At 39.0% G+C, this 20,874-nt stretch overlaps 1 protein-coding gene across 1 annotated transcript in view; it reads left to right on the top strand.

Moving 5' to 3' along the window:
- The window catches only part of LOC140533147 (uncharacterized), a 212,479-nt gene that overhangs the window by 129,789 nt on the left and 61,816 nt on the right, over positions 1-20,874 (top strand). The window contains exons 74-93 of the mRNA XM_072652516.1: positions 1,034-1,202; positions 1,496-1,592; positions 2,859-2,971; positions 3,431-3,556; positions 4,609-4,737; positions 4,855-4,965; positions 5,238-5,300; positions 6,196-6,330; positions 9,614-9,701; positions 10,181-10,319; positions 10,786-10,919; positions 11,157-11,191; positions 11,282-11,398; positions 12,017-12,165; positions 13,088-13,172; positions 13,526-13,582; positions 14,920-15,044; positions 16,603-16,691; positions 17,884-17,933; positions 20,677-20,847. Of these exons, the coding sequence (XP_072508617.1) occupies positions 1,034-1,202; positions 1,496-1,592; positions 2,859-2,971; positions 3,431-3,556; positions 4,609-4,737; positions 4,855-4,965; positions 5,238-5,300; positions 6,196-6,330; positions 9,614-9,701; positions 10,181-10,319; positions 10,786-10,919; positions 11,157-11,191; positions 11,282-11,398; positions 12,017-12,165; positions 13,088-13,172; positions 13,526-13,582; positions 14,920-15,044; positions 16,603-16,691; positions 17,884-17,933; positions 20,677-20,847 (2,182 nt within the window). The remainder of the gene's footprint in view (positions 1-1,033; positions 1,203-1,495; positions 1,593-2,858; positions 2,972-3,430; positions 3,557-4,608; positions 4,738-4,854; positions 4,966-5,237; positions 5,301-6,195; positions 6,331-9,613; positions 9,702-10,180; positions 10,320-10,785; positions 10,920-11,156; positions 11,192-11,281; positions 11,399-12,016; positions 12,166-13,087; positions 13,173-13,525; positions 13,583-14,919; positions 15,045-16,602; positions 16,692-17,883; positions 17,934-20,676; positions 20,848-20,874) is intronic.

Genomic DNA, 20,874 nt, shown 5'->3' with positions numbered 1-20,874 from the left:
GGAAAGAAAGCCAAACCTGAAACAATTTGTCTCAGCAAAGTAACAACAATAATAAGCTAGTTCTTTCCAGGCACCATTTTCTCAATCACCCAACTTTTCCAGAAGCTTGAATTAATTCCCCAGAGGTCCTAGGGTGTAGTGCATGTTGTCAAGTTGGATCTGTTATCAAAACACTGACGTGAGTCTCCCTGAGAAACAGCTGGTCTACCCTAATTAAGTAGGAGAAAGGTAATAGTAGCTAAGGGAAAAGAAGGAAGTGCTAAGCAGGCAAGCAGGATAAATGAGTAGGTGTAATTAGGTTTTAATTTGACAATTAGGACATTTAATAAGTCCATCTATAATGGTAATAATAAGGATAGCAACTAACATTTATATAATGCTTACTTCATGCCAGGCATTGTGCTAAGCAATGTGGAATTGTCATCTCCTTTGTTACTTAGAACAACCCTTGTAGGTAGGAGCTGTTATTACCTTCATATTACTGATGAGGAAACTAAGGTAAACATCAGTTAAGTGATCTGCCTGTGGTCACACAGTTAGTTAGTGTCAGAAGTCAGATTTGAACTCAATGTTTCCTGACTCCAGGCCAGGCTCTCTATACACTGCGCCATTTGGCTGCCAGGTCTGGCACTTAATCCACTGCGCCACCTAGCCCTCTCAATCATATTTCATTGTACTGACTTAGTAGCATTCATTATACTGTTCTCTAACTGTTCTGTATTTTTTTATCTAGCTTGTGAGTTTCCTTAGGGTAGGAACTATTTCATCTACTTTGTTGTTGTTGTATCATCCTCAGTTTTTCTACTGTACCAAGCCCCCTTGTCTTCTTGTCTAAATGTATTTGCTGTAACCACCTCTAAAGTCAAAGCCCTGTCAGCCAAAGAAGCACATGCTTCAGAGACTTTCTTTATCCTGAAGTCTAGTAAATGAAGTTAGAGTCATTATTACTATTCTGTATATCCTTGTAGTAGGGATGCACACCACAAGAATTCTTCAACCCTCCTTTGATTCATGATCTGCTCTTGTGTTTCAGCTGGGATTCCCAGGTCCCTGGTTTTACCTTTAATGACATGTTCCTACGTATCTCCACCCGTCTCCCATCCCATTATCTCTATGGCTTTGGTGAAACTGAGCACACGACATTCCGGAGGAACCTGAACTGGCACACGTGGGGAATGTTTTCTCGAGACCAGGCCCCAGGGGTAAGTGTTAACAACTAGAGTATTCTATGGCTTGTAGCTATTGATACATTGGTTTTCTTTGGCCTCATTCCAGGATTAGATTATTTAAGTTCATGCTCTTCTGTTGAGGATAGTTACAAATCAGAATAACCCAATTATAAATCCTCATTGAATTGAATTGCCCTCTCACTCTCCATTTTGCTTGAGACTTTGAACCTCCTCCAAAGAAAATATGGACACAGCTTTATCATCCATTTTCATTTATGTTTTTTGCGTGTAAACCATGACTGATCTCTTTTCAACTGCTGACCTAGTATAAGAAGAATTCCTATGGTGTGCACCCCTACTACATGGGTCTGGAAGAGGATGGCAATGCCCATGGAGTGCTCCTGCTCAACAGCAATGCCATGGGTAAGAGGGTTGCTTCTTTTCTGACCCTACTTAATTGAAGTGTTCTGAGAGTTTTCTGAATAGGACAGTCCCAGCAGAACTCTAAATATACATTTATGAATCTCTTGATGTGAGGAAATCACTGACCTCATCTTCAAAAAAATAAAGAGATAAAAGATCACATGGTCTGTAGTCTTAAGCAGTCTTTAGTTTAAAAGAGTAGACAACATATGTACAGAAATAACATGCAAAAATGTTCACACTAAGGAGAGAAAGAAGGTATGAACAGGGGCCTATAAAATTTTAGAAAGCTGAGAACATATTTGGTCTCCCAGGAATGAAGGTCTAAGAAGAGTATGGAACAGAATAGGTACGTCGAAGGGTGGGCTAGAATTGCCAGAATACAACATATTGGAAGCGTGAGGTCAATGGGTACGTTAGACAAAGAGAATAGTTTGAAGAAAAGCAGGGAATTGGGAAAATCTTGCATATTATATCATAGCATTATCAATTTAGCCCAGAAAGGGACTTTAGAGATCCTTCCTCCACTCTTCTCATTTTACAGAAGAGAAAAATGAGGTCTCCTGAGTTTAATAAGTGAGTTCCATTCAATCACATGAGTAGGAAGGGGGATAGACAATATTTGAGCACTGGTCTTGTGACTCAAAATTCAGGCTTCTTTGCATTTTGATTGTAGCATAAAGTGAATTAGTGACTAGATGAGTTCAAGTTTCATGAATGGGTAATTGGGATAATAAAAATGATGGTTGGGATAATAATAATAATGATAATACTTGGAAGAAAAAGAACCTTGGGAATGGGAAGGTGATGGGATGTCTTTGGAAGTACTGACTTTCAGGTATCTGAAAGTTTCTCTATATGGAATTTCCAGTAGATAGAAAACATGTAGGTTCAGGAAAGGGGAAGGCTGCAAGTTAGGATTTTCAAGCCATCTACATTTAGTTTGTAGAAGTGGATGGAGTAGTTAATGCATATGGAAAGTTTGCCAGCTCATGAGATGTTGAGACAGGCAAATTTCTGTGCTCTCTAAGGATAAACATAATAATAATTAGAGGTGTTGGAAGAGAAAATACACTTCTCAGGGAAGTGGTCTTTTCTCATCTTTAAGATGTTTCAGAAGGAAAGTAGAGGACCTCCATCCTGTGATAGTGGTAGGTGATTCCTATTTTTATCTGGGTTGGAGTAGATGATCTTTAGAGTCTGTTCTATTCTATTCCCTTATATTCTATAATTCTTTGCCACTGAACACTTATTCTCTGTTTTCAGATGTGACTTTCCAGCCCACCCCTGCCCTGACATATCGTACTGTAGGAGGTATTCTGGACTTTTACATGGTTTTGGGACCAACTCCAGAGCTTGTCACTCAACAATACACAGAGGTAGGAAGTCATTGAATCCTTCAGTTTACAGTCAAGTTTTTTTTAGAAACTAATATGCTTTGCCCTTGAATAATTACATTTATTCTTATAGTCTGTGTACATTTTTTTATACCTTGTTATTTTCATGCTTGTCTGATCCTTTTAAATGTGAGATCTTTGTGGGCAGGAGCTTTTGCCTTCTTTGTGTCCTCTGTGCTTAGCACTGTGCCTGACACGTAGTAAATGTTTAACAAATGCCTGTTGATTGGCTGACTGGTGGTGACCTGACATAGCCACCATGTTTTCAGGAGACCAGACCATACTGTTGGAAGTCAATAAGGAGATTTTAAGACAGGACTCTTTCCCACTACATTATTGTAGGGATCTTGAGGAGCTAATCCCTGTTTAATAGAACTACCCCCAACAATGTTCGCTACTCTGAATGAAACTATACAAACTATCTTGTGTCTTTATTTTCAGTTGATTGGCCGTCCAGTGATGACTCCTTACTGGGCCTTGGGCTTCCAGCTGTGTCGCTATGGATATGAGGACGATTCTGAAATTGCTGAACTCTTTGATGCCATGGTGGCTGCTCAGATCCCCTATGTAAGTACCTTTCTTACCCAGCATACCCTCACCTCTATCTCCATAACCCACTTCCAGCCTGTGTAATTGTCCTGTGTTCCTCATGGGTTTGATTTCTTCTTCCTCTGGTTTTATTTTGAAACTTGGAAGTTTTCAAACATGTTTTCAAGTTAAATGACTGACATTTTAGGCAGACATCCTCAAAAGTGCTGTTTCTGAATTCAATTTTTTCAAAAATTGAATTGTCAAAACATTATACAAATGAGTACTATTTCAGTTCAAATGGTAAGCAGTCATTGTGGTTGAAGAGATCTTCCATCCTAGCTAATTTCCACTTGTACATTATGACTATAGAAATGGTTTCCAACAGGAATACTTGGGGTTGAGCACCTATATTGTAACTAGCTCTAAAACAACTTTAGTATTAATAGCAAACAGATGGAACATTACATCCTGTTTTTGCCAAGGTATTCAATTTTAATTCTAAATGCAATTTCGGTGCTTAAAATATCGAGAGTAGAAGTGCAGGAACCAGGGGATCATAGATTTAGAGTTGAAAGACTTGTTTGCAGATTGCAGATCAACCCCCTGATTTAAAGATGAGGAAATTCAGACACAGAGAATTTAACTGACATGCTCAGGATCACTCAGCTAGTAACTGTGTGAGCTACCATTTGAACTCAGGTTCTCATCACTCAAAAGACATTTGTCATTTTCATTATCCCACACTGCTACTTGGAAGAATAAGAGCATAGGTACTAGAACGGAAGTTGATTTTATTTTGAAATGAATGCTATTAATATTTTTGGAAGTGTATGTTTATAGACTGGTTCAGTTTGGTCCTTTTCAGGTTGAAATCATTATCTCAAATACCCTAGTCACATTCCAAATGATGGTAGGGAAAAACAGTCCAGGGGTTATTTTGATTGATTCCAGTCTAGAATTTTCCCTTGATCCTGGAAAAGAATGTGCACAGTGGCTCTATCACACTGCATTACTGAAGAGATCCACTTGCTCTGGGTCTATTGTCATCAAAGTGACACTTCCCTATATTGCTTTCCTTTTTCTTCCAGGATGTGCAGTACGCAGACATTGATTACATGGAGAGGCAACTGGACTTCACCCTCGACCCCAAGTTTGCTGGCTTTCCTGATCTGATCAATCGAATGAAGGAGGCTGGGATGCGAGTCATCCTTATTCTGGTGTGTGTCTGCCTTAAGATTTTTTCATGTCTTCTTGCTCATTGAGTATTGACGTTTTCCTTGCCTTTGAGTAATTCTGTCTGTGGCACTCTAGTAACTGTCCCTTCTTGGTTGCAGGACCCAGCAATTTCTGGCAATGAGACTCAATCATATCCTGCATTCACTCGGGGACTCCAGGATGATGTGTTCATCAAATGGCCAGATGACAGTGACATTGTCTGGGGAAAGGTAGAATTTAGAATTAGAGATGCTAATTAAGATGAATGTGAAGAGACTTCAAAGTGTTCATGCTTTAATGTCTTATTTTTTTTCTCATTTTTTTTGTGTTTATGTGAATTATGGCATTTAGGGCTTTAGATGTTTCCTTGAAGTAGATTAATTCCAGGAATGATTTAAATTCTCCTTGTGATTCTCCTCATGAAATCTATAAATTGTGTGACCTATCACATATCCAATATTTAATCTAAATAAATGTTCTCCTTTTCCTCCTTTCCCCATAGGTTTGGCCTGATTTGCCCAATGTCACTGTCAATGCATCTCTTGACTGGGACACACAAGTAGAGGTGAAACATTCTCCTGTAGTATGGGTTGTTTAAAATTTTTATAGAAAATAAGTGGTTTGTTTTGTCCAGATGATTAAAGAGTTGTCCTCAAGGAGAAGCAATAATCTCCCTCTTTTCTTACTAATTCAGCACTTGGTGCAATGACTAGCACATTATGAATGCTTTGGAAATGTTCTGGTCCCTGAATAACTATGTTCTGAATTCTAGTTTTCCTTCCATAATCTTTTTGGTAGAATCCTTCCCTAAAGGACCAAACTTTATTTTTCAATTCTTACCAGGCAGGCTACTTCCATTGTTTCTCAATATCCTTTTAAAAGGCACAAGTGCATAGCAGCTAGTTGGCATAGTTTACTGGACCTGGAGTCAGTTAGACCCGACTTTAAATTTGGCCTCTGTGTAACCCTGAGCAAGTTACTCAAGGCTGTTTGTCTCAGTTTCCTCATCTGCAAAGTAAGCTGGAAAAGGAAATGGTAAAATACTCTAGTATCTTTGCTTAGAAAACCCCAAGTAGAGTAACAGAGAGCCAGACATTACTGAAAATACTGAACAAAAAAACAAGCTGATTAGATGGAGACACAGGAACAAAGAACCACCAAATACCAGTATAGGCAGATAAAATCTTTCAAATAGAAGGAGGATTCCTTTGCTACAATTGGAAGGTAATCCACCACCCTGCATTTATCCATGACTCTTTATGATTATGCCACTTTTATAAGTATTGAAATGATTTGTGATCCTGTGGATTCTATAAAACTAAGAATTCATGAAAAAATCTTTTGAATTTTTTCAAGAAGTTTATCTGCATGCAGTAGCAGAATTGCAAATGCTTACTATCAAAGAGTTATTTGCCAGTGGCCTGATCAGCCTGTCTGTTGGTTGTGTTTCATCATTACAGATCTACAGAGCTCATACTGCTTTCCCAGACTTTTTTCGTAATTCAACAGTCCTGTGGTGGAAGCGGCAACTGCGAGAACTCTACAACAATCCGACTGAGCCCCAGAAGAGCTTGAAGTTTGATGGAATGTGGATTGTAAGTGTGTGTGTGTGTATGTTTGTGTATATGCATGTGTGTTGTGTGTGAATGTGCATACATAAACATGAACACATGTCCTAAAATATTGTATATCTTTGCTTTTTATCATGCATATGTGTAATTGTTCTGTAGTGGAGTGAATCAGTTAGTAAATGATCAAGACAATCTGGGCACAATTTTATCCTGAGGCTGCCATTCTCTAATCAGGCATTAAACAATCTATTTTACTTTAATTTTTATGTTCATTTCATTATTTTTCGTTTTCAACATTCATTTCCATAAAATTTTGTGTTTCAAATTTTCTCCCCAACTTTCTGCTTCCCCCACCCAATAATGCCTTGCATTGTGATTACCCATTCCATCAATATGCCCTCCCTTCTATCACATCCCTCCCTTCCCTTATCCTCTTCTTCTCTCTTTCCTTGTAGGGCAAAATAGATTTCTATACCCCATTACCTGTATTTCTCATTTCCCAGTTGTATGCAAAATCAATTCTCAACATTCATTCCTCATACTTTGAATTCCATCTTCTCTTCCTTCCTCCCTCCACACCCATCCACACTGAGATGACAAGCAATTTAATATAGGCTGCATATGGGTAGTTTTGCAAAAGACTTCCATAATAGTCATATTGTGTAAGAGTCACTACGTTTCCCTCCATCCTATCCTGCCACTGATTTTTTGTATTCTCTCTTTTGACCTTGTCCCCTACAAAAATGTTTATTCCCTTCTACCATTTGCTCTCCCTTCTATCATCTTCCTCCCCCACACTTGTCCCCTTGTGCCCTACCCTTCTGTACTGCAAGATATACTTTCAAACAAAACTGTGAATGAGCACGTTATTCCCTCCTTAAGTCAAATGTGAAGATAGTAAGCTTTGCTTTTTCCTTCTCACCTCTTCCTCTTTCTCCTCCACTGAAAAAGCTTTTTCTTGCCTCCTTTGTGAGTGATAATTCCATTCCATTTCTCCCTTTCTTCTCCAAATATATTCCACTCTCACCCATTAACTTTATTTCATTTTTTTTGGTATCATCCCTTCTTATTCAACTCACCCTTTTTCTGTATATGTGTGTGTATATGTGTGTGTGTGTGTGTGTGTGTGCGTATGTGTGTGTATAATCCCTCCAACTACCCAAATACTGAGAAAAGTCTCAAGAGTTACAAATATTATCTTTTCATGTAGAAATGTAAATAATTAAACTTTAGAAAGTCCCTTATGATTTCTCTTTCCTGTTTACCTTTTCATGCTTCTCTTGATTCTTGTGTTTGAAAGTCAGATTTTCTATTCAGTTCTGGTCTTTTCATCAAGAATACTTGAAAGTCCTCTATTTTGTTGAATAACCATTTTTTCCCCTGAAGTATTATACTCAGTTTTGCTAGGTAGGTGATTCTTGGTTTTAATCCTAGTTACTTTGACTTCTGGAATATCATATTCCAAGACCCTCAATCTCTTAATGTAGAAGCTTCCAGATCCTGTGTTATCCTGATTATATTTCCACAACACTTGAATTTTTTTCTCTCTAGCTGCTTGCAATATTTTCTCCTTGACCTGGGAACTCTGGAATTTGGCTACAATGTTCCTAGGAGTTTCTCTTTTCAGATCATTTTCTGGAGGTGGTCAGTGGATTCTTTCAATATTTATTTTGCCCTCTGGGTGTAGAATATCAAGGAAGTTTTCCTTGATAATTTCATGAAAGATGATGTCTGAGCTCTTTTTTTTTGATCATGGCTTTCAGGTAGTCCCATAATTTTTAAATTGTCTCTCCTGGATGTATTTTCCAGGTCAGTTGTTTTTCCAATGAGATATTTCACATTATCTTCCATTTTTCCATTCTTTCAGTTTTGTTTTGTAATTTCTTAGTTTCTCATAAAACCATTACTTTCATCTGCTCCATTATAATTTTTAAAGAACTATATTCTTCAGTGAGCTTTTGAACCTCCTTTTCCATTTGGCTAATTATGTTTTTTAAAGCATTCTTCTCATTGGCTTTTTGGACCTCTTTTGCCAATTGAGTTAGCCTATTTTTAAAGGTGTTATTTTCTTCTGAGTTTTTTTTTGGATCTCCTTTCGCACGCTGTTGACACACTTTTCATGATTTTCTTGCATTGCTCTCATTTGTCTTCCCAATTTTTCCTCCACCTCTCTTACTTGATTTTCAAAATCCTTTTTGAGCTCTTCCATGGCCTGAGATCACTGCGTATCTATTTTGGAGGTTTTGGACACAGAACCCTTGTCTTCCTCTGATGCTATGCTTTATTCTTCCTGATCGAAAAGAATGGAAGAAAATACCTGTGCACCAAGAAAGTAACAATCTATAATCTTAATTTTCTCCCTTTTTTGGGCATCTTTCCAGCTATTAACTTGACTTTTGAGTCCTTTGTCAAGAGGAGGGTATACCCTGGGGAACTGTAAGTTCTGAATTCCTCCAAGGTGGCACAATCAATGAAGAAAAGTTTACCCCTCCCCTGGCTTGCTCACTGATCTGGGAGCAACCAAAAACTTTTCTGTCCAGATCTGCAATTGGAATTCTCTCACCACAACCACCTCCAGCTCTACTGCCAGTGCCACTCCCCACCCCTGAGAAGAGCTCAGAATCAGATCAGTGGCTCCATTGCCCCAGGGCTTTTAGGCAGAGGTCTCCCAGAGCTGCCACTCAGGGCTGAGATTCAGATCAGCTTCTCAGTTCCCCGAGGGGCTCTAGGCAGAGGGTTCCCCAAATGGAAGCTGCCATTGCAGTGCCTTGTGCTGCAGGTCCAGACTAAACTCTCCTCTCCTTGGTAAAGGAGTCCTCCCACTGACCTTTGAACTGTCTATGGTGTTTGTGAGTTGAGCAGTCTGGGAACTGTTGCTGCCAGTGGAGCCCTGAAGGCTGTTCTGGGTCTGGTCCCTGTTGTTCCATGCTGGGCTATGCTCTGCATGCTGGGCTGGGTTGCACTCTGCATGCTCAGCTGGTCTAACAATCAATTTTTCTCTCATACATTCACCATAATCTTATCCTTCAGGGAAGATGCGTATTGTAACAACACACAAGAGAATTTACCTTTTTTCACTGAAGTGAATTCAGTATTTCCCTTGAGTGTGTTTGACTCTCCAGCATGGCCTGAGAGAAACCAAGGCCCAATGCTTCCAGGTGATGCCACTTCTGATTAATAAGTCTCCCCATATGTGATGAATGTAACAGGTGTAGTCATTTCGTCATTGTCTCCTAGAAGGTAATGACAACATATTCAGGTATGTACATGATTCACATATACGTAAAGATTTGTTTTATATTTTCAGGATATGAACGAACCAGCAAGCTTTGTGAATGGGGCAGTTCCTCCAGGTTGCAGGAATACCACACTAAACCACCCTCCTTATATGCCCTGTAAGTATGTTTTCTATTGGGAGAATATTACCCAGACTCAGGATGACCTTATTAAAGACCTGAGCTGAATATTTGCCTTAGTTCATTACTTGCAGCCTGGCATTGGCATGATAGTATCTCAAGGGAAAAACCTATCATTATTCTAAACTGTCTTTGTTCATGTCCTGGGCTTGCATAGAGTATAGGCCAAAATCTTTAATATACATTGGCAAGCACTTCCACTTAGCCAGTCTCTAAGGTCCCAATGGTCTGGACATTGTGCTCAAAATTCATTTTTTCTGTTATCCATGTCCTAGTGAACACTGTAACCTGCTTTTCAAAGCTTAACACCTTGTAGCTCTAAGTTGCTTATCTATCCCAAACTCCTCCTGGAGCCTGTCTCATGGCCTCCACTACCCCCACCTCCTTCTCCTCCTTCAGATGTGATGTACTTGCCATTATTGGGGAGGGGCTCTCTATCATTGCATCTCTTTTCTCAGATCTGGAGTCAAGAGACAGTGGTCTGAGCAGTAAGACCTTGTGCATGGAAAGTCAGCAGGTCCTGCCTGATGGAAGGCCAGTGAGACACTATGATGTACACAGTCTCTATGGCTGGTCCCAGACAAAGCCCACATATGAGTAAGTCCCTGTCTCTACCCAGGCCCATAGAACAATTAAACAGAATTGGAGTTCTAGATGAATGACATTGCTGGCCCAGTTCCTGTCTTGAATTTCTTTTGTATGTGTAGGAAATAGTTATTGATAAGAATTATTCTAAGTGACACATCATTAACGCAGTCAATTTATTCAAAATCTAAAGGAAAATATGCTCCTCTTCACATACATGGAAACACACACACACACACTCACATAAATAAATCATTTTTGTTATTTGGTATTTGGAGTTAATGCACCTCCTAGTTTAATTTCTTCCTGTACAAAGTACAGGTTGCTTTTAGAAGCCCACTTTCCCATCTTCTTCCCCCAGTCATTGGCTAAGAACAGTCCAAAGCTCATGGGCTTCACTGTAAGGACCCCCTGAGAGGGAAAGTTCTCTGACCTTGCCCAGATAGTCTGTCATTTATTGTTTTTCTTCCCTAATCAGAGGTATGCAAGAGGCCACAGGAGAGAGAGGAATTGTGATCTCTCGCTCAACCTTCCCTTCTTCAGGAAAATGGGCAGGACATTGGCTGGGAGACAACACAGCAGCATGGGACCAGCTCTATAAATCCATCATTGGTATGTGCAGGGCTTTTCCTAAAGGTTTCTCTTGGAGGGGAGAGGAATCCAGCCTATGTGCTCAGCAAGTCTATAATTTTTCTGGACTCTTGATGAGAATCAATGAGCTCAGGTCACTGACTAGTCAATTATGTTAATTCATGTATTTCATTGAACTTTTCTCCATGCTGAGCTCTCTAAGTCAATGATCGTTGAAGGTAAGAGCCTGATACAACATGGGTATGTTTTTTATTGCAGGCATGATGGAATTCAGTCTCTTTGGAATATCCTATGTAAGTCTCACTCTAGTTCACTTCAACACTTTTAGATTGTTTCAGAAACCCAGAAAATCTTCATTCTATGTTTTCCCTTTTTGTTCTCAGACAGGAGCTGATATCTGTGGGTTCTTTCAAGATGCTGAATATGAGATGTGTGCTCGCTGGACTCAACTGGGAGCCTTTTACCCTTTCTCTAGGAACCACAACACACTTGGGCCCAGGGTGAGATACCAGATTGTGCCTCAGATCTGCTCTTGTGACCCTGTGCTTCAATTCCTCCCCATGACTTAATGGAGCCCCCTTTCTTGGAAGCAACCTTAGTAGTCATCATTCCTTCTCTTCATCACGAACTACATGACCCACATTCGCATAGCCAGTGGAGTTTTCTAGAATATCTCACTTTGTCCATAATCTCAAGACAAAAAATCATCAAGAGTATAGATATCTTCTCTCCCGAATCTCTGCAGTTGTCACAGTTCTGCCCGTAGCTTACAATGTCAGGGTCCCTCTTATCTTTCACACATATGCTCTTTGTTTGTAAGCCACTGCAATGTAAGCCTGCTAAAGAACAAATTCATATGTGGTCTGTGTTTCCCATGATATATTGGAGTATATGGTTTAAATATTTTTAGTGTATATTAAGGGATAGCAAAGCAGTGAAAGAAAAATCAGATTGTCTTTCCTTGCCAAGGTCAGGGAGGATGGCAGCCTGGACAATTAGGAAGCAAAGGTTCTGCAGATTCCCTGTGTAGTAGAGGGCAACTCTCTGGGTATCTGGCCTATTTCCCAGTGAAGTCAGGTGAAGGATTTGGTATGAGTATTCCCTCTTTCTATCTCTAGAGACAAGACCCTGTGTCTTGGAATTCCACCTTTGAGGATCTTTCAAGAAGTGTCCTTCAGACAAGATACACCCTGTTGCCTTACCTCTACACCCTGATGCACAAGGCCCATGTAGAAGGCAGCACTGTTGTCCGTCCCCTGCTTCATGAGTAAGTGCCCACTTGGTGTCTCTGGGTCGTATGTTGGATTCCCTTTTGAACTGCAGCAGGCAGGTCCTTATGTGTTGCCTCTTCCTGTTAGAGTGGCAGGTCCTTGGGAACAGTCTGTTCTGCTATTCTGTTTGTTTCCCCACTGCCTTGAGTCCAGTGAGCACTTAATCAGTGCTTTTTCATTCATTGATTCATTCTAAAGTGAGGTATATTCCTTGGGTATAGAGTACCCTAAGGAAACAAGCATGAGCCTTAAAGATAGAATAACTGTTGTTGTTGTTGATCTCAGAGGTAACCATGAGCAAGCCACATATTCTCTATGAGGCTCAGGTTTTTTATGTATAAAGTGGGGACAATAATAATGTCCCTTTCTACTTCATAGGTTTTCCGTGAGGAAAGCATTCTGCAAATCTTTAAGCTCTGTACAGATACATGGGTTTTCTTTAAGTTTTAGTCTTTTAAAAGATGAATATTATGTAGGGACAGCTGATAATCCAAAAGTCTTCTTTTTGGTTTAGTGATATAATAAATTATGTTTTTTTCTTTTTAAAGCAGCAAAATGATTGCCTTTTTATGATGAATTGGCCAACATTAGTTTAAAACATTTCTTGAACTTCGACATAGTAGTAGGAGTAATGCCCTTGGCTGGGAAATAAGGAAAAGTCACTTTGATATTTCAAATGCACCATGATGAATATCCTTATCTGTGCCTGATTGAATCAGCTCTGGGGGAAGAAGGAATGCCTCAAAGGGGACAGAAGTTGGGCTTATCTTGAATGGAACCTAAGGCCCTGGAGACTTGTCAGAATCATCAATTTAGGCTGATTTCTAAGGTGCCTTGGAGTTAAAGCTTCAATGATGCAATCACCCAAGAGAACATTATCCATATCACTGAATTGTGACACCACATTTCTCTGCTCAGGTTTGTGGAAGACAAAGAAACCTGGGACGTATTCCGTCAATTTTTGTGGGGTCCAGCCTTCTTAGTCAGCCCTGTCCTGGAACCTGTGAGTATGGATTCTCCTGATCCTGGATAAGATCCAAACTGAGATATAATTTTGAGTAGTAGAAACAGGTCAGAGCTGGGCATTCTAGTCCTTGTGTTTTCATCAAAATGCTCTGCAGCTTAAAATCATTCTTGAGGCTTCAATTTCCTTATCTATAAAATGAATGATACCCCTCCCTATCTGTAAGTGAGGGGGTCATTGGAAGATAATCATGAAATGATAAATCCATTGGATATTTGTTTTTGAATAGTCTTAAATGTAGTAGTTTTTAATAATGTTAATCCTTCTAGAAAATTTTGATCAATTTGTCCATGTATTTATTCCATTAAAAATACTTACCTAATTTATTGTAGAATACCTGGAATGTGACTGCCTACTTCCCCAATGCCAGCTGGTATGATTATTACACAGTAAGTGTCTTTCATGGGACATGAGAACTCATACACCCTGTATTCAAAATAGTGTGAAAGTTTTGAGTGTGCAATGGTATGTTGCAGTAAAGGTATCCCTCTCGAATACTGTCACAATCTGTGTAAGCTTTGCCCCAAGCAGTTCTTGCTTGATTGACTCTGTCATACACTATCATTCATACTTTTTCAGGATTTCCTGTTTGTACATTTTGAGATTCACCTCAAGGCAGCTATTTTCTAATTACTTTGTCCAATACTTAAGCAGATATTGTGAGCTGAGTGTAGTGATTCTATCCCACTGGAGAAGGAGAACTCTGGGAAATGGTTAGAGCCATTTTTGCTAAGAGATTCTAGAATTCTCAAGCTAGTTTTGGTCAGCATAGTACTTATTTCCTCAGTGTAACTACTTTCAACCAATTGTGTAGTCCCTGAATGTTAGTAAGTGCCAAAGAAATGTTTGTTGAGTTATTTGACCTTTATTCCCTCATCTGTTAAGTGAGGAAATGAAAAGAGTTCGCTTTGAAGGTGCCTCTCAGCCATCCCATACTTTGAATATTCTCAGAGCCTTAAAACATTTTAATGCATTAATTAATTTAAATTTAAAAATTATTTTAATTTAATTATTTTAAATAATCTCTAAGCTGTTTTTTTAAAAATTTCCCTGAAGACTGAGTCACCATAACCAAGATAGTAGAGGAATAATTCCTCCTACCTTCCACTCCCCCAATGTACTTGAAAACTCAGTTTTCCCTGAGGAAAGTGGCCTAAATAAGCAGTGACTTTCCTTTTCCGTGTTCTAGGTATGTAGTCTTTTTAAGCTTTCTTCCAAGTGATCTTTTCAAAAAAAGAATTCCAATATCTTTGTCACACATTTATCTTCTATCCTTCCTGGCTGTTAGCTTACTTCATTGATTGAGTACTCACTGTATTCAAAGCCCTTACTGATTTCTGAGGATATCCATGTAGAAGTCTGAAGAAGGGTCCAGTCCCAGGGAACTCATAACTTGAGTTAGAGAGATAGAGTAGAGTGAGGCCCACCATGAATTTGCAGTAAGAAGAAAAATAAACATTTGTGAAGGGATGTGGTCCTTTTGAAGGCTAGTGTGGGCTTTAGCTTTCTTTGAAGAGAGGTATCATTTCCTTGTAAATGAATCAAAAGGAAGGAGGAAAATGCAGAGGGGACTCAGAAGAATCTATAAGTAGATAAGCATAATTAGTGTGTGAGATCCCGTGGTGGGGATCCAAAAGCAGAGATACCTTTGTCCTTTTTCTTCTAAGTTACTGAGCTAGGATGGGTGAAGAACTCATTTTCCTCCTGGTCTTCCTCTCAACCATAGGGCTCCGACATTGGAGTGAGGGGACAATGGAAGAACCTGCTAGCCCCTCTTGACCACATCAATCTGCACATCCGTGGGGGCTACATCCTTCCCTGGCAAAAACCTGCAAATAACACGTACTACAGGTGAGGGGAACAATATTCTTTCCTTTCCAAAGGTGTGACTCATATCCCCATATTCTTTGTCCTTTTCTTGAAAAGTAGTGGATAGAGTCATTGTGTTGGAGCCAAAAATGCTTGGATTTGAGTTGAATTCTAGCTATGTGACTTTGGGAGAATTCCACCCAACTCCAAGGACTTCAGTCCTCTCATTATACTTAAACTTCCTACCCAATTGCATTTATTTTGAGTATAACAAAAATACTCTAAATCCTAAGTGGTTGTGTAAATGTGAGTTATTATGATTTCTTCTGTGATTATCATTTTTTTTTTTGTCTTTTTTGTTCATTACCAAGAGAATCACGAGAATCAGGCTAATTTTGTTATTTAAACGGGATTTCAGAACATCCTGGGTTTTCATTAGCTGTGTCCTCCAAGCCTGGAATGCTCTGCCTCCTCATCTGTGCCTCTTGGCATTTTTTGCCTCTATTTGATTATAGCTCCCTGGGAGCAGGAACTTTTTTTTTTTACTTCTTTGCACCCTCCTCACTGAGCAAATGCCTGGCACAGAGTGAGCACAGTTTGTTGACTGACTGACCATGACATAATTTATTGTATGAATGCAAGAACTTTGTGATGTATTTTATGGGAATACCTCACTATCTACTTCATGACAGATAAAATAAGATGAACCTGTGTTGAAAATGCAGTTGAAACATTTTGCAAGGTCATAATTGATATTCACTTCTGCTTGGTACCTTTCAAGAATCATGGGAAAAGTCTCTGAACATAAGTATCCTTCAAAGAGTCATGAGGGATAATCTTTCCACTTACATGGCCTCTACTCTCACTCAGGCCTTTATCACCAATCTCCCAGAACATTACAATACCTTCCTAATTGGCCTTCTTTTATCCAGCCTCTCCCCTCTCCAAACCATCCTCCATTTTCTTGTCCAACTGAGAGAAGTAAAGCATAATTCTGAGGTCCCTGCTCATGGACTTAGGAAATTTCAGTGGCTCCCCCTTAGATCAAGAATAAACTGCTGTATACCATTAAAAACCCATCTCTATATGGGTGTAGCTCATCTTTCCAAGTATATCCCACATTATTCTACCTCTCACACTCTGAGTACCAGCTCAACTGTTCTCATCCAGATTGTCCATCTCATACCTTAGTGAGGGCTTAGTATACAGTCTGTCCCGCATGCCTGCAATGCTCTCTTTTCTCATCTTTACTTCTGGGAAACCCTTAGTTTCTCTCTTGAGTAAGTGGAACCTATATAATGTATTTCCTGAATCCTCCAATAGTTGGTGTTTCAACTGCTCCCCCATAGCAGTCCAAAATGTTCTATTTTTTTTAATATTTACTTATCCGTGAATATCCTGTAATAACTTACATACTGTCATTCCCTCTCCCCATTAGGATTTAAATTCCTTGAATTCAGGAATCTTTTCTTTTTTCCCCTTCCTATGAACTTCTAGTCTCTAACACAGTGTCCTGTTCCTAATAGTAGCTTAATAAAGGCTTGCCAAATAACTTGTCAAGGGAAGGAGGAGGACTGATTATAATTTCTGATGTTTCTAGTCGGAAAAACTCCCTGGGTTTGATTGTGGCTTTATCTGACAATGGGACAGCTGAAGGAGAGTTTTTCTGGGATGATGGACAGAGTATTGGTAAGTTAGGTTTTCTTAAGTTCAGTTGACTCCTTTCTCTCTCTCTCTCTCTCTCTCTCTCTCTCTCTCTCTCTCTCTCTCTCTGTCCATCTGTTTTTCTCTCTTTTACACTTTTGACTTCTCCCTCTTTCATTTTTTTCTTCTTTCATTTTATCCCTCCCTTTCCCCCTATTATTCCTTATTTCCCCATACCTTCCTTTTCTATCTCTTTCATTCTCCCTTCCTCTACCTTTTGTCTTCCTTTATTTCCTTCTTCCTCTCTTCTTCTCTTCCTCCCTGTCTCTTTCATTTCTCCACCCTCTCTTCACTTTCTGTTTCCCTCCCTAGCTCCCTCTTCCTTAATCTCTATTTCTCATTTTGTCTCTTGACTATGATGCAACTCTTAAGTTATTTGGAGGATAGGAAAAGATTTTGGAAGTAGAAAGTCACAGAAAAGTATAATAAAATAAGCTTGATTTATAAACTAAGAGTTCATCCTATCCAGCATTTGACTGGATAACTTTCCTAGGGGGTCATGGAGGCATGAATTTGGTTTGTACTTGGGTCACACATTGGTTGCATGATTCTCATCAAATTCCTTAATATCTAAGTGTCCCAGCCAATTCTCTAACCCTTTATATCGCAAAGAATGTCCTGGTCTTCAGTGGTAGAGGAAGTTCCTTACCAGGAGCTCTCTACACTAATGACAGCACAGGCCCATACTACTCTCTCTTACCAAGATTTCTAATGACAAAAATTGGAGGCAGTGAATGTGAAAATCATGGACTAAAGGTTTCTTTTCAGACACTGACTGCAGTGTCTCCAGTTGTCTTTGAGCAGTGATAGACTCGAATAAAGCAAAGAAAGACAATATTGGTTTTTCTTGCCTTTCTGATCTTAACTGTTTACAAAAAAGAGTAATTCTTGTAAAATCAATGCCCATTTGGCAGTATTCTCACAGATTTGTCTCCCGCAATCACAAGGCTTTTTTTTTCAAGAACTATAGAATTCTGAGAACCATTCATGGCACAGTGTGCAAGGTCCTGAGTATTTCCACTGTATTGTGTAGATGTGAGTGTCTTGAAAACACAGAATGTGGAACAATCAGGAAGATGAAGGGTCTGAAAGGTAGCAAAAGTCAATGGTGAGCGTCTTGTATCTCAAGTTGGACTTGATAAGACTTAGTAAAATTCACTCTGTTATCTTGTTTCAGATACTTATGAAAGAGGGAGTTACTATTTCTCAACCTTCTCTGTCAGTCAGGTGAGTATTATGGGTGCCTTTGACTCTTCATTTTCCTAGGACAATTAGTGGCACTGACAGATGATAAAAATGGTATGGAGTAAAGCCCATCTTATGATAACACTTCTCTGAGCCATGACTTAGAGCCACAACCCATCATTTTTCCCAAAACATACAGAGACAAGTTTCAAAAGAGCCTATTAGAGCATGTCATCACCTCAAATTAGAGTTGAGGAAAGACTTCTCAGTAACTTCATCCTCATAGAGAAGACATGATACAATAGACCAGGAAGGAGAAAGAACGAATTTCCTTTCCCAATTCCTCCACTCTCTGTTCTCTCTTTCCCTAACCCTGTCATGTCAGATAGTAGATCACTTATCTCTTTTCTTTCAGTTGTCTCTTTTCTCTTGCCTCCACACTTTTTCATTGTTGTTGTTCGAAAATTTAGGTATCCTTACCCCAGTCTTGTGGTACTTCTATTTTTTACAGTCTTTCACCTGTTATTGACAGTTGCTCAGTAATCCCATCTCCTAGCTCTTTCAGGCCCCAATGATATAGTTTATCTAGGCCAGGTGAGTTAAATTCATTAAAGGTAGTAAGTGGTTTCTACTTGTCTCCTTCTTTGTCTTTGATATTAATCCACCATTAGTCATTTGTGTTCTAATATTTTAAATAATGTCAAATCCTTTGTCCATTTTGGAGCCTCCCCTTTTTCAATATGTCTTAAAAGCTAAATGAAATTATTTTTGTTATCTTCAGATTGCTTTGCCAGCCTCAGCTATATCATTCCTGATGCTACTTTTATGGAACGGGGCAAGTTCTTTGAATCATCCTGTCTTACTTCAGTCTTCCACACATTTCTTTTCACAATCTAAGTTGATTGATTAGTTTCCCTTGTATACCCATTAGTGTTTTCAGACAAATCCCATTTCTCCTTTTCACTAGAATGATTTCCTTCTTGACCATCTTTCGTCCCACCTTGACTAAGTTTTTTGAAAGCATTTTAGGGAAGTCAGCAGGAATGAGTATTCATGTAGCACCTATATGCCAGGCAATGTGCTGAGCTCTTTTTAAACAAATATTGTCTCATTAGTTTCTGACATTAACCTTGTGAATTAGATGCTGTCATTATCTCCATTTTAGAGTTGAGGAAGCTGAGAGAAAAGAGATTGTTTCTTGTTCAAAGTCACAAAGCTAATCAGCTGCTTACATCATTGCCATATGAATATCATTCCCAGATATTATGTTATTTAGCTGTTCAATTCCCAAATTAATTTTTCCCTTCCATCATCCTTGTCTTCAGTGGGCAACAATGAAGAGAATAAGGCTTGTTCACTCATAAAATTCAGTTTATTACCCAAAGACTATGTGATCATTGACAACACTTTTTAGGTTTCTGTGGGAAGTGTCATTTTAGTGTTCATTTCTGGCTCATAGATAAAGTTGACCTAATACTCTAGCTCCTATACTGTAAAGTTTCCTAAAGTCAGAAGTCCTAAGCATTATAATTCCTTTAGACAGATATCTGTAATTTAAGTCATCTTGTGTAACAACGTCTTAGACTTTGGAATCCAATACGTTCTCCTTTCTTTTTCAAAAGTCGAATCACCTTTAAATAAAAATTTCTGTTCACTTGAGAATCTTCTCAAACTCGCAAAGAAAAATAGAGAACAAGAAATCCTTTCAAAAATTTTGCTTTAGTTCAAAGTGATGAATTGCGATGGAGAGTTTCTTAGACATTGCTAAACTGATTTTGCATTTAGTGAATAAAATGTATGTATTTTTACGTATGATATGTATCAGCACAGCACAGGAACTATTAAATGAAACTTTATAGAGTGGTTATTTATTGGCTCCATCCTGCTTATAGTAATATTTCTACATAGAAATATGTTTGGACATATAAAAGCATGTATGATTTATGGAAAGGTCTTGCATATCACAGTGGATAAGGGCCATGTGTGAAACCAGAAAAGAACTGACTTTCAGTCCTCCTGACCATTTTAATTGTGTTGCCATGGAAAGGTATTTCACCTTTCAGTGCCCCAGGTGTCATTTTAGGACTGAAAGTTATAGATGAGTTATTGACCTGGTAGAGTTTTCATAACTGTTATTTTGTAAAGACAGGAAATCACAAGTCTCATTTACTTCCTCTGCTACCCAGTCTTATTTCCTTCCGTTCTCCTCTTCTAGAGTAAAACCAAGTATGCATATGCTCTAGACAGATTCACAGATCTTGTCTTTGTGTACCAACATAAAATTTATTGGTTTCTTGGGTTGGTTGGACAGAGAATTTGGACAGACTTGGACACATCACTCATAAAGCTCATACTTCTACTAAGTAAATGTCTAGAGGATCTAGAGAGTGTACCAGGAACTAGAATCAAATATGACTGTCTGAAGCCACCAGGGGGAACTTAGTACTTGATTTCATATAGGCCAGGTAAATGAACTTACTCATCATTGGGTGGAGAAGAGAAGACTCATGGTAGCATCCATGCTAACACAAGAAGAAATTCTAATCTTTTCAGCCATCTCCCTAAGGGAGCTGCTCCTTTAGTAAGGGTTGAAACAAGAGACACTACTCATGAGTTAGGACCATTATTCTGCCTCAATCCTAATACAATCTCTTCCTTCAGTTGCTAGAGAAGATAAAATGGGTTAATAGGATCTTTGCCCTTTGGCTATCTTGGGAGAGGGTTGTTATTATAGAATTGGAGGTAGGGCAGGATAACATGGGAACTATCTTTGGGTGTCTTTTAGAACCTCCTAGATGTGAAAGTTCTGCACATGAACTACAGTGATCCAGATGGCCTAGCATTTGAAGAGATCAGAATCTTTGGGTTGAACGTCCCAGCAGTTACAGTTATTGTGACAGAAAATAATGTTCCAATCCAATCTAATGCTGTGATCAAGTATGATTCTGCAACAAAGGTAAATGTTTCCTCAACCATTCTCATT

This window comes from Notamacropus eugenii, chromosome 3 (assembly GCF_028372415.1).
Source record: "Notamacropus eugenii isolate mMacEug1 chromosome 3, mMacEug1.pri_v2, whole genome shotgun sequence".
NCBI lineage: Eukaryota > Metazoa > Chordata > Mammalia > Diprotodontia > Macropodidae > Notamacropus > Notamacropus eugenii.
This window is presented reverse-complemented; position numbering and strand designations above follow the sequence as displayed.